We start from the raw sequence: 12,207 nt of genomic DNA on the forward strand, positions 1-12,207 counted from the left end.
TCCACCCTGGGGACTGCTCCTTCTGGGAATGTCTGACAGTCACCAGGTAGGAGTAGGAACATCTGGAGGCAGGGGCACCCCACTCTTCCCCCTCAAAGATTGGCTTCTCAGAGACAGCTGCGAGGCAGAGGGATATCTTGAGCATCCTTTCCCCCACAGTCAAACACTTGTTTGGGCTGGTTAAGAGTCTTCCCCAGGCCCGGCCACACCTGATTCTGGGGGAGCAGTTTGGGCTGGCTGCCGGAGGTGGCATTTCTGTGTGGTTCTGTCCACCTCTGCCCTTTGAGCCGACCCCTCGGGTCCTCCAGTTCCCAAGACAGAGCAGTGGGAGCCTGGCACTCGGAGAGTAAAACTGGGGCGAGCTACACAGGAGCACAGACAAACATCAGTCACCAGAGGTTCTCCAAGGACAAAGGTCACACAGGGTCTCCTGAGAGGAAAACACCAAGGTCCAGATACGGGGCTCTGGCCCACAGCCAGTCAGGGCAGGAATGTGGGGCCTGTGGCTCCACGCCAGGAGAAAACTCTCAAGGAAAAAGCAGTTCCACAGAGAGATAATGACAGATACTGTAGGTCAGAGACAGCTGGATCAGCTCCAGCCACATTTATTACAAAATAGTGACCGCAGTTCTGGTATAGAAAAGATCCCTGACAGCCCAGTACACCTGCAATGGCCCCCACCCCACAGAGTCCCTCCCTCAGGTGCCTCAGGTGTGGAAGTTCTCAGATTCGAAGGTTTCCTGCCAGGAGGGCGCTGTACCGGGCAGTTGTGAGGGGCAGGTAGGCACCTACAGCCTGGTCCAGAACGTACAGTGGGTCAGACAGGGTGCTGGGGTCGAAGCCCTCATTTGCCATCCGAACTTTCTGCTGTTTGAAGGTCTCTGTGGTGGCCAAAGACTCCTGGGGACAGGAGGGTCAGGGATTTGGAGGGAAGGGGACTCTGCCCACGTGGTTCAGGGGAGTTGCCTGAATTTTGTTAAGGAGCAAGTCTTGGGAAAGGGAGTGTGAGGTCAAGGTTTAGGGGAGGAGGTGACAGGGAGGAGAAAGAGCCAGGCCAGAAGAAGGCAGGGATAAGGAAAGAAGTGGGGTGAAGAGCGTGTGTCTCCGTGTTTTTTCTCTTCACGGAGTGTATTACGTTGGGGGTCCCTTTGTGGAGTTTGGGAGCCATCAAACTCCCAAGTTGATACACGGGGTGGATATGTGGGGTGAGGATATATGGGGTGAGGGGCCGGTGGGGGAAGTGGCCGGTTACCTGGAGCCTGAGGAATCGGGGCCAGGCATAAGGTGGCAAGTTCTCAGACACGTGGGTGTAGAGCTGCATAAGGTCCAAAGAGTGGGGGGGACGCAGAACTAGGGCTGCCATTCCAGCCCTGCCTTCATGCCCTGGTGGGTGTGGGAGACAGAGTAAGCCCCTCCATGGCTGACCACCACGAAGGCCTCGTGCTCCCTGCGCCCAAGTATTACCAATTCGGGGTGGTGGCTGGGTGCCTCCCCCACCTTCCATGCCTAGGCACCTGGCACAGTGACTCCATAGACGTTCACCTCCTGAAGAAAATCCAGGGCCTCGAAGACCTCTGCCACCTCGGTTGTGGCCACATTCTCCCCCTTCCACCTGTCAGAGAGCAGAGATCTGAAACTGGGAGTCAGGGGTCAGGGCCTTATGGGCTTGGTGGGGAGATGAGGTCAGAGGTCAGTGTCACAGGGATGAAATGGTGAGATCTGAGAATGAGAGATTAGCTGAGGACCCAGGTTGAGGTGGCAGATTAGAGAGTTGAGGTTCAGAAGCTTTGGATCACAGAGATCAGATGTCCAGGATGAAAAACCAGTTATGGACAGATACCTGAAGGTGTCTCCAGTACGATCATGGAAGCGGAGAAAACCTTGGTCATCGCAGACCAGCAGGTCCCCAGTGTTGAAGAAAACATCCCCAGGCCGGAAGACATCCTTTAGCAACTTCCCCTGGGCCAGCTCTGGCCCGCCAGCATAGCCCAGGAATGGGGACTGCTGGCTTACCGGGGCCACCAGCAGCCCTGGCTCACCTGGCAGAGTCACCAGGGTCAGGAGTGGTGTCACCTTTCCCAGAGCCTTCTGCCCCCATCCACCCCAGTCTCCAATTCCAGTCCTCCTGTGCCAGCTTCAGCACCCCGCCCACCCCACCAGAACACCACCAACCTGGAGATGTGGCCATACAGTGCCCCCGGGGGTCCCGAATTGGCTCTCCTGTGGTAACATCATAGCGAATCAAGGAGAAGGGGAAGATATGCTGGGGAAAGGGAGACCTGGGTACTGGATCATTGCAGTCACATGAGCCCCCTCTCCTGCCAGCCCTCTGCTGTTCCACGGGTTTTCAGTTTCCTCTCTGCCCCTCACCTTGTAAAGCCAGGAAGCACGCCCCACAGCGCCTCGCTGTCCTGTGTAGTTGATGGTGGCCACGTTGCCCTCTGTCAGTCCATATGTCTCCAGCACCTGCAGGGGCCCGAAGCGCCGCACAAAACGCTCCCAGGTATCTGGGCGCAGCCCGCTGCCCACTGCCAGCCGGACCTTATGGCCACGTTCTGCCTTGCTCTGAGATGAGTGGGAGAGGGGCCGGAGCTTCAGCACCAAGATGCCCGCTCCCGGAAGTGAATTCCTGTTCCCCACTCCCCAGAACCCCCTCCTACTGTGACCTCCTTCAGAGGCCGTAAGCATCAGATGGCCTAGGCCATCTCTGGCTCCTTATCTTACACTGCCATTTTCTTCTTGCTGCTTCTCCCTCCAACTCCCTGTCTCCTGTCAACTGTCCTGCTCCCCGTGAGCTAGCCCTGTGTCAGCAGCTCTGCCCAGGATCTGTGCCCACGCACCGGGGGCTGGTTGACAAGGTATCGGCACAGCTCCCCAATGTACTGGAACACCGTCACCCTGTGCTGCTGGCAATCTTCCCAGAACTGACCAGCCGAGAACTTGGACTTCAGCACCACTGTGGCCCCTGCCAGAAGTGGGCAGGGGGGAAGAAGGAAGGAGGTAAGATTAGGAGCAGAGTGGGGAGCCCAAGCCCCTCTTTCCAGACCCCAGCCATCACTGTAGTCTTTCCCTGGGAAGGGCCCACTGTGGGAGTCACACCGTCAGGAAGCTGTGCTGGCCCTCTTTCCCCTCCCCCGGCCCCTGTCCCCAGCCTTAGAAGAGGTGAATGCCCTTTCCCTACTTCCCAGCCCCAAAGATCTCATCCTCCACACTCTCACTTTCTTGTCTCTCTCTCCCTCTTCTCTTATTTGCCTGTTCCTGGACTGACACAGTCCTTCCCTGCCTTTGACCCTGCAGGCTGGAGTTATGTGGCTGTATGGCCCCCCTCACCGTTCCTCAGTCTGTAGGTCTAGGCAGGTGACATTGCCCTATTGTACAGAGCTCCTGGTGAGTAGGGCTCTGCCCCATCCGTCCTCTAGATTATCTACCCTGGAGGACTCACACCATAGTACGTGCTTAATAAATGTCTACTGGATGAATTAATGAAGGTGGGGTTGGGGAGACTGACCAATGCCCATGCAGCCCACGATGCCCAGCAGGGAACCGGACATGTGGTAGAGTGGGAGGGCGAGGTAGATCACATCTTCCTGGTGGACACCACACAGCTGATAGAAGCCCTGGCATTGCAGGATCTTCAGATGACTGATCCGAGCAGCCTTGGGGAGCCCTGTGGGGTGGCAGTTATGGGACGATCAGGGGAAGGGCAAACTCCAAGCTCTACCTATCTGTTTGCACCCCCGCTGGGTTTCCCACAGAAAGAGGCGGAGGCAGGACAGAAGCTGAGGACCGAGACCAGGCTGTCCTGGAAATATGGGTGGTCTGGGGGAGGTGGAGAAATGAGTAGGAGGTGAGGAGACTGGGGAGTGAAATGATGGGGAGAAAAAGGATGTGTCAATGAAATCAGCATCCTCTCTGGGGGCTTTGAAGGAGTGGTCTGGGAGCAGACCCCTGCCTTCCTCTGCCTTGGTTTCGGGGAGCTAAGTATGGTGCCCGGCCCTCACCCGTGGTGCCAGAGGTGAAGATGTACAGGCACGTGTCTGTTATGCTCTGGGGGGAAGAGAGGTATCCTGGCACTGGCCCATCCACTTCAGCGGACACTTCAGCCAGCAAATCGCTAATTCCAGCAGGGTGGGTTCCTGGGCCTGCAGCCCACAGGTGGAGCCCCATGGCTCTCAGGGCGGGCAGGTCCGGCTCCAGGGACTCCAGAAACTCTAGAAGGGTGGGAAAGCACAACGCCGGGGCCCTGGCTCTACCTAGAAGAGCCTATGACCCATGTCCCCTCCCCATCCCAGCCCACACTGCTCTTGGATGAGGGTGAAGGGTATGGACATTCCATCTTGGGTCTGAGGCCTGGAACTCGACTCCTTGGGGATCCTTGGGGCACCAAAGATTCAGCCTCATCCCTTCTCAAACCCGGAGACTCCTATCTCCACCCACTTTCGAACCCCAAGGGATAGTCGGCTTCTTCCCAGGCCCAGGGATGAGACCAAGCCTTTCTGTGGTCTCCGACACGCCCCCTTCTGTGGCTGGCCCCGCCTTAGTCAGTTCGGAGCTCCAGCCTTACCTGGCGCCAGCACCAGCGCGCCCGCGCCGCAGCTGCGGAGGCAGTGCAGCAGGGGGCCCCGGCGCAGGGCGGTGGGCACAAAGGCAGTGCGCAGGCCGGCCTTGGCCAGCCCGAACCAGAGCCACAGAAACTCTGGGCCAGCGGGGAGGAGCAGCGCCACAGTTGCTCCAGGTGACAGAGGGGCGGCGGCTCCTCCACCTCTGGCGGCACCGTCCCCTCCGGCAAACTCCGCGCCGCTTCCGGCCGCCGCATCTCCGGCTCCCGGCGCTGCCCGCTCGCCTTCTCCAGCGCTCCCCTCGCCGCTGTCGCCGCCGTCGGGTCCCCAGTCCCAGCCTAGCGCACGTAGGAAGGCGCGTGCAGCCCTGTTACTCTCGCGCTCCGCCTCCGAGTAGCTAAAGCGCCGCGAGCCGTGAATGAGAAAGGTGTGCGCGGGGCGCTGCTGGGCCAGTTCCGCGAGGCGCCAGGCCAGGCTGCAGCCCCCCTCGGGACCTTCCGGGTCGGCGGCAGCCGCGGCCAGGGCGCGAGCTCGAAGAGCCCTTTTGCAGCACAGGGCTCGCACCGCAAAGGCCAAGTCCGCCGGGAGCCAGCGCAACTGCGGCCAGAGGTGTAGCTTCAGCAGCAGCAGCGGTAGCAACAGCAGCAGGGGCAGCAGCAGGAGGGCAGCCATGGAGCCCGCTTCCTCCATCGGCACCGTCTGGTTCCAGCCGTTCGCAAACATCCCTGATCCTCCCTTCCGAAAACCTAGGGCCGCTCGTTCTAGCTGAGACCTCTCCTTCCAGGGAGCGCGCGTGCGCTGGCACACGCCCATTCCCACCCAGGCCCCCACCACTCCACACGGGCGGAGAGCAGAAACACGGGAGGAGTGCGGGTGTGGGGCGGCCCCGGACTCCCAGCCCTCCCCCCACAGCCTACGCTCCGCCCTAGGCGCGCTCCCTCCCGGACTGCTCGCGGCTCGCACCCTACCAGGTCCTGGGCGGTGCTCGCGCCTTCCCTCAATTCCAGGGTTATGTCTGTCTTCTAAGTTCTTCCTCGGCTTGGGCGGTTTAGGCATCTGGCTAAGCCCTAGAGTCCAGGCCTGAGAGCCAGGGCGTTTGGATCGCAGTCCATCTTCCCCTCAATATTTCTCGTTTTCCCGTTAAGGGAAGGTACCATTGCTCTCTCCCAAAAGAATGAACTTGGCCCCTGGCCCATTTGGTTCTGCAAGTCCCGGCCTGCCAGCCGCAACCCCAGGGGATGGGTGGGGGCTGAGAGTTAAATAGGGGAAAGGTGGAAACCCAGACTGCCAGATTTCTGAGGGGTCACGACAGAGGCCCCTCCCTTTGGGCAAGGGTACAATAATTGGGGCCAGCCAGCAAATGCTCTCCATCCTGGTTTTAATTGGGACAGAGGAAACTGGGGAAGGAGAGAGGAAGGAAAAAGAGGCCTCCAGTGGTTTAGACTTTCAAAGGAAGCAACAGCAGTGATGAGGGAGGGGAGAACCTGGATTCTGTAAAAAGACAAATTTTCGGGGTGAAGAGGAGCAGCTCTGTGCAGTTCGCCCAAACTTCACTCCTCAGTCCACCTCCATTCTCCCTGGACAGCGGGGGAACAACAGCATAGCCAAGGAACTCTCTGCTGGTTCACATGGCCCAGCAAGTGGCCACACTGTGGAAGGAAGAGCATCTCTGTCCCTCCCTGGTATCCAGACTTTATCTCCAGGTACAGTTGTCCCTGGAGACCAAGCTGGAGCATCCCTCCCCTGTCAAGCAGCGAGTCCTCCGGCCATTCTTGGTAGGCACACAGACTTCAACTGGAGGATGACAGACCTTTTGGAAGCATCTTGTTTCTTGAGAAATGAGTAAGGACAGGCCTCATCCTACGGGGGATGGTTCTGCATAGACAGATCAGTGCCTGGCTCCCACCTCCAGTGGCAGCAGGAAGGATGGGTAGTGGCCAAAGCCAAGTCCCTTCTGCTCTAGACAAAAGTGGGGGCAGAACAGGAAGGGAAAGGGGGATGTTCTGCGGTTACAAGTAGGGGTGCCAATCAAATCAAGACCAAGCTATACATGCACGGGGCAAATGCCAGCAGACACTCCAGCACAAAAGACATTCTGGCTTGTTTTATTGTCATTTAAAAACAACTTTTAAGACACGATTATCTCTGCCAAAAAAAACCAAAACAAAACAAAAAAAAAACAGACTCAAGGAAATGGGATCATTTGACAATTCTGTGAAACTTGCCTCTGGGACTCCCTGGGCTCTGGTGTAGATTGAGGTGCCAACCTCAGACCAACCTAAGCCTCCAGGGCACACCACGTGGGGCTGTGGCCACCCTTTCAGACTCCTTTCTGAATGCTTGTGGCATCTGCCCCATGATTAGGAATGGACACCCTGACCACGTCATAGATGCCCATTTCACACTGGCATGTGGATAGTGACTATAAAACGTCCCTTCAGAACAAACCAAGACCTGAAGGGGAAGCGGGAAGGGACACCCACACACTGAGTCTCTGCTCTCATCCTAGCTTATCTGGCCAGCTGCCCCTTTGTCATTTCCCTTCTCTGTTGAAATGGCTCTTTGGGAGACTGGGGGAGGAGATTGGGGAAGGGGCCAGGGGGCTGAGGACTTCCACTATGGTCTGATTTTACAGAGCCTCTGGCTTCAGTCAGATCCCAAATATCACTGGGAACAGCAGTGTGAGGGGCTGGAGGCCCCAGGAGGAGGGAAGGGGCTAGGGGCTGCATGGCAGCTTCTCAAACTCAGCCAGAGGAGAAAGCTCCTCCTTCCACCGGGGGAGCTTGGGGATGCAGCAAGGGTGTTTCCCCTGCAATCTCCTCAGCCTCTATTAACCTTTGAATCACCAAGAAGGAGAGGGCAGTCCAGCCGGGGGTGGGATAGGGAATGCAGGGCCTCAGTCACTGTCAGAGCCCACTGCGGAGGACCCTTTTCGTTTCCGCTTGGTAGGCTTCGGTTTCGTGTCTTCCTCTTCCTGGAAGAGATGGGAGGGGAAATGGGAAGTTAACAGCCTGGGCAGCTGCTGGCGCCGACTCCACCTGCACCCAGTGCTCCTTTTCCCCCTGTGCACTGGCTGGGTTCTCACTGAAGCACTGCTGGAGCCCGACTCTTCTTCGGCATTGGGGGGCTGTGTGGCATTCTTTCGACTTCGAGGGCTGGACAGAGCTGCTTTTCGCCGGCTCTTGGGTGGCTTGGTGGAAGAGTCCTCATATTCCTCCGCCAGGGAGAAGAGATCACTGAATCTAAGGAAAAGGAGCGGTAGCTCTTTGAGTGGGAGCCTGCTGCTCCTACGGCACCTCCCATCCTCTTCTCTGCCCCCAGGCCTAGGCCTCTTTTTCTTCAACCCTGGACCCTAAGGTCTTGCTGGCCATTACGTTTATGTCCCTAGCAGGCTTCCTCTCCCTTAGGCTTTTCCCCTACTACTTTCCAAGGCCCAAAGTGGCAGGAGCCTCACTTCATCTTGTGGGCTTCGTCACAGCTCGCTTGGACATGCTGCAGCGCCTGGAGAATTGGGGTCTGGCTAAAAACTAGAGGAAGAAAAGGGAGAGCAGGGAAGGAAAAACAATCAGATGTCTGGGAGCTTATTAAACAGCACCCACAGGTTGTTTTATCCCGAGTGTGGGTTGTGGCCCCGGGTGTCCTGCCCCTGCCCCCAGCCTGGCTCCAGGCGTAGTCTGGGCCAGGGCAGCACCGTCTATACTGGACGCCGAGGGTGGAAGGCATACAGTTCTGCTTGGTGTTGGTCAGGTTGAGCCGCAGGTTGTCCAAGTGCTCCAGGATCTGCTCCAGAGTCAGCTGGGCCAGCTTGCTGCTAGAGCTCCTCAGGCTGTGCAGGAATCACCAGAGCCAGAGTCTGAGTGTGGGAGGGTTCCAGAGGGCGAGACACCCTCCACCCGCCAGGGCCCTCTTAAGACAGAGGCAGCCTACATGGGGAACAGGATAGGCAGCCTGGGAGGGCTGGGGTTGGGTGAGAAAGGTGTGCCTAGAACAGGGGATCCTGGCCACAGGGGCACTGGAAGATGGGGAGAAAGGGCCACGGTGGTCTCGCATGCCATGTGGCTTCGGACCACTAGATGTCGCCCACAAACCAGGCTGGGACAGCACTGGCCCCCATCACCACCACCACCGGACAGCAATCACTGCAGACCGCCATGGCCTGGAGGGTAGACAGGGACCGTGTCCCACCTCTGTCTCTTGCGAGGCAGGCTGTTGTTCTTGATGAGCAGGGACTTGATGTGCTCGGCCAGCAGCTCGTCATGTTTCATGCACCAGTGCCGCAGGATGCTGGTGGTGAACTGGTCGTCAGGATGGCAGGGCCGGCTCAGCACCATCTTCACCATCTCCTCGCTGGGCCTGGGGGAGGAAGGGGGCACTGGGTGCTGCTTGCACAGTGGCCGCAGGGCATGCTGGGTCTCTCCCACTTATTTCCCAAGCCCTGGCCTCCCCACCCACCCACTACTCTCACATCCCTCTCCCTCTTCTCCTTAGGCCAAGGAATGCCTGGTTTCATCCTCTGTGGAAGCCAGGAGAGAAGAAGTGAGATTCTTCACTTGCTGTGGTAGGAGAAGGCGTGTGCGTGTGTGTGTTGGGAAGGAGGACCCTCAGTTCTCCTCCTCCTCCCCTAGAACAGTCAGGGAGTGGGCCTGGGAGGCAGAAGCACAAGCATGTGGCATGTGGATGCTCCCCTACCCCTACCCTGCTAAAGCTGTGGGCCAACCTGGCTTCCAGCTGGAGGAAGGGGGCAGGAGAGGGTTGTGAAGTCACAGCCCCATACAGCCTCCAAGCTTCCCACTTCCTCTAGGACACTCTGTACCATTTACAGTCTCTCAGGCAAGAGAGCAGAAAGGGTGGAAGGAAGGCAGAAAGGTAGGAAGGATAAGATACACAGCTGCTGCCCCATTTATCGGGGGATGTTGCTCAAGGGCTTTGCGGGAAGAGGGGGCTGCCACCCTCTCCCTCTCTGCCCCACCCTGTCAAGGCACAGTAGGTCCAGCTGGCTCTGCTCTGCACAGGGTGAGGGAGAGGATGGTGCGTGACCCCTCTACCCTGACCCTCCCTCCTCTTGGATTAGCTGTGCGGTGGCCAGCAGGAGCATGGGGCGGTGGGGGGAGGGGGCGCGGCGGGGAGCAGGAGCCACCAGGGATTAGAACTGCTGTGGCAGCAGGAAACAGGGATGTCCGGTCCCCACCTCCCCACCTCCGAGGGCAGCTCCTGGTGGGCAGGGGGGTAAAGTCGAGAGGAAGCCCAGATCCCAGGGGAGCTGCTCATTTGTAAGTCACGTTGGGGGAAGGGCAGAATAAGCAGATGTTAACGACAGGAAAAAATATGGCAATAAGGAGCAGGACAGAAGCCCTTTAGACCACAGCAGCTCTTGGGAGTTAAAACTGAGGGCTAAAGAGCCCCAGAAGTGGAACTCACTTTTCTCTTCGGAGTTGAAGCAGTAGGCAGGACAGGGCCTCTGGGTGCTCTGTGAGGGAAGGGCAGAGGCTGTTCAGGGGGAAGGTATGATTCCAGGATGGAATCTGGGGACCTCTCTCATCCCCCAACAGCCACTGGAGGGAATAAGGACAGTCTTTGATGAGGAGCCAGGAAGAATCCCCTACCCCACTCCTATCAGTCCCTGAGCCACCTGAGCCCCAGCCCAGAGCCTGGCTCATGGTGGGCCCACAGGACTCACCTAAAGAACAAAAGTGGCTGACAGAGAGCCTGCCCTTGTGCACTTTGGTGGGAAGGAGGACAATGGATCTGGGCTCATCCTAGAAGCCTAGAGGCCTCAGCCTTGCCCTAACTGTATAGGAAGTGTCATATCTGATGTGCTCCCTACCCAAAAGCCTACTCACCCTTGTATTTGAGGTGCTGCAGGATGGGGATTATGGTCTCCAGGGGAATATTGTGGGCCAGAAAGAGCTGCCAGGCACAATACTGCTCAAAGGTCTCCCAGTCTAGGCTCTGAACTGGAAGAGACAAAAGAAACATCTCTCTCAAGAACGAACGAACGAACACACACACACACACACGCACACACACACCACCCCCCCATCCACTGACTACCAGCACACACACACACACACACACACACACACACACACACACACCCCAATCCACTGACTACCAGCACCCCAAGCAGGGATGTTACAGAGGTAGGACAGATCCAGAAAGACACTGCCCCAGACCGCACCAGGGTGGAGTACAGTTCTCTCCCCTTAACTTCCCAGCCCCAGAACCAGCTTTCCTGATAGTGTAAAATACAAAGGACACCCTGCCCTCCTCTCCTCTCCCAGGCACCTAAAGATTTGATCACTTACTGAGTATGTTGAGAACTGAGTCTTTTCGAAACATAACCAGGTTACCCATCATCACGTGGCAGACCAGCTCCTGGAGCTAAGGAGGTGGAGGAAGGAGGCAGAACCCATCAGCTCTGAAAGGGGCCAGGAAGCTAGTATGGAGGGGGATGCAGGAGGGCTCGTAAGGGAAAAAAAAAATTAGAGGAAGTGAAGGCCCAGTTTAAAGGAATGGGAAGGAGATGGCACGCAACAAATGCTGCCATCTCTGAAGGATGAAGGGGCTGATAAAGTAAGGCCTGAGTGGGAACCTTAGGACTATTTTGGGCAAAAATAGTTAAAGCCTTGGTCTAAGCCTGAGGAGGAAAGGACCCTGAGAGGCTGGGCTCTGGATGTAGGTTGGGCAGGGTAAAGACAAAGGAAGGAGGATTCTTGGGTGCTAAGCTTCCTCTTTTATGAATGAGAACTAAGTGGAGAGGAGGAGAAATGGGATCCCAGTGCAGGCCTCAGAAGGACCCGAGCAAAGCTACAGCCTCTTGGGGACCTATGCATGGTAAAAAGGTCAAGTAGAAATGGTCTGACCATTTTCATTCCGAGCCAAAGGAAAGGCCAGTTGAGAGCTAAAATCACAACCCCTCAGCTTTTGCTGTGGAACAGGAGTGCCCAAAGAATATGGAGAATAAGGGGAACTCCAGGCAGGATTGGCCTAACCTCAGCCTGCCTTGCTTGTGTTCCACTTTTCCTTCCCAGGCCCCATGGCTGAAAGTGCACACCACTGTAGCCAGGAGGGAGGGTGCCTGGGAGGCATGGGCTCCCTGTCTGCAGGCCTGGAGGGAGAGCAGAGGCCCTATGTCCCTAATGCTGCCTCCCAGATCTTCTGGGGAGGTCAGAGCTCAATGTTCACCTGTGCAGAGTCAATAACAGCCACAATCATGTTCAGCAGCTCTCCGCTCCTCAAGGTTTCATCTGGAAACTAAATGGAAAAAGAGAGGGGAAGAGTCCTGGGTGGGCTCCTCAGCTTTTATCCCATAGCCCACTCTCCTTCCTTATTACATCTCAAGGTTTGACTGGGTCAGCCAGACACAGGCCCTAAAATAAACCCCTAAACAGAGATCCAACAGCTATGATGCTGGAAGACTTCAAGAACTTGAAGCCCCCAAGTTTTGTTATTTATGTGTGCACACCATCAGGGGTGTGGGTTTTCTCTGATACTTCCCAAAGCATGTGTGTACAGAAAGGAATGGGGAACTACTAGAGATAAAGCCAGAGCTGAGAGGACTGGCCATGGTGGCTGATTCTGTGTGGGAGCAGTGGTAGAATAAATATTTGCATCCCTGGCAGCAAAGAAGTCCAACCTGTGCTGACCT

At 57.1% G+C, this 12,207-nt stretch overlaps 2 protein-coding genes across 10 annotated transcripts in view; both read right to left on the minus strand.

The window, feature by feature from the left end:
* Window positions 1-574: 574 nt before the first annotated feature.
* SLC27A3 (solute carrier family 27 member 3) lies at window positions 575-6,542 on the minus strand. 2 transcript variants are annotated; one of them, XM_016927581.4, is made up of 10 exons: window positions 4,565-6,542; window positions 4,002-4,211; window positions 3,509-3,667; window positions 2,841-2,965; window positions 2,371-2,565; window positions 2,173-2,263; window positions 1,841-2,039; window positions 1,515-1,612; window positions 1,253-1,383; window positions 575-900 (listed from the first exon to the last, which is right to left on the minus strand). In XM_016927581.4, the coding sequence occupies exons 1-10, from the start codon at window positions 5,613-5,615 to the stop codon at window positions 724-726; spliced, it is 2,436 nt and encodes an 811-aa protein (XP_016783070.2). In that variant the 5' UTR covers window positions 5,616-6,542; the 3' UTR covers window positions 575-723. The 2 variants fall into 2 exon arrangements, with proteins under 2 accessions (XP_016783070.2, XP_016783077.1); XM_016927588.4 differs by lacking the exon at window positions 575-900 and having other exon boundaries at window positions 1,260-1,383; window positions 1,465-1,612.
* A 106-nt stretch (window positions 6,543-6,648) lies between these two features.
* INTS3 (integrator complex subunit 3) overlaps window positions 6,649-12,207 on the minus strand; it is a 46,142-nt gene continuing 40,583 nt past the window's right edge. For 4 of the 8 annotated variants that reach the window (XM_016927563.3, XM_009432356.4, XM_063813449.1 and 1 more), the window contains 8 exons: window positions 11,745-11,813; window positions 10,865-10,940; window positions 10,400-10,513; window positions 9,978-10,026; window positions 8,745-8,912; window positions 8,014-8,385; window positions 7,645-7,801; window positions 6,649-7,533 (listed from right to left, as the gene is read on the minus strand). In XM_016927563.3, coding sequence (XP_016783052.1) covers window positions 7,456-7,533; window positions 7,645-7,801; window positions 8,014-8,385; window positions 8,745-8,912; window positions 9,978-10,026; window positions 10,400-10,513; window positions 10,865-10,940; window positions 11,745-11,813 — 1,083 coding nt within the window. In that variant the 3' untranslated portion in view covers window positions 6,649-7,455. The remainder of the gene's footprint in view (window positions 7,534-7,644; window positions 7,802-8,013; window positions 8,386-8,744; window positions 8,913-9,977; window positions 10,027-10,399; window positions 10,514-10,864; window positions 10,941-11,744; window positions 11,814-12,207) is intronic. The other 4 variants (XM_001144061.8, XM_063813452.1, XM_063813455.1 and 1 more) reach the window with 2 other exon arrangements.

Source organism: Pan troglodytes, chromosome 1, assembly GCF_028858775.2.
Source record: "Pan troglodytes isolate AG18354 chromosome 1, NHGRI_mPanTro3-v2.0_pri, whole genome shotgun sequence".
Classification (NCBI taxonomy): Eukaryota; Metazoa; Chordata; class Mammalia; order Primates; family Hominidae; genus Pan; species Pan troglodytes.

Coding starts and splice junctions, on each gene's coding strand:
- SLC27A3 (XM_016927581.4), bottom strand. CDS start 5,615: ATGCCTAAACCGCCCAAGCCGAGGAAGAACTTAGAAGACAGACATAAC. Junction 3,668..4,001: donor CTTCACCTCTGGCACCACGG/GTGAGGGCCGGG, acceptor GCCACCCCACAG/GGCTCCCCAAGGCTGCTCGG. Junction 901..1,252: donor CCCGATTCCTCAGGCTCCAG/GTAACCGGCCAC, acceptor TCCTGTCCCCAG/GAGTCTTTGGCCACCACAGA.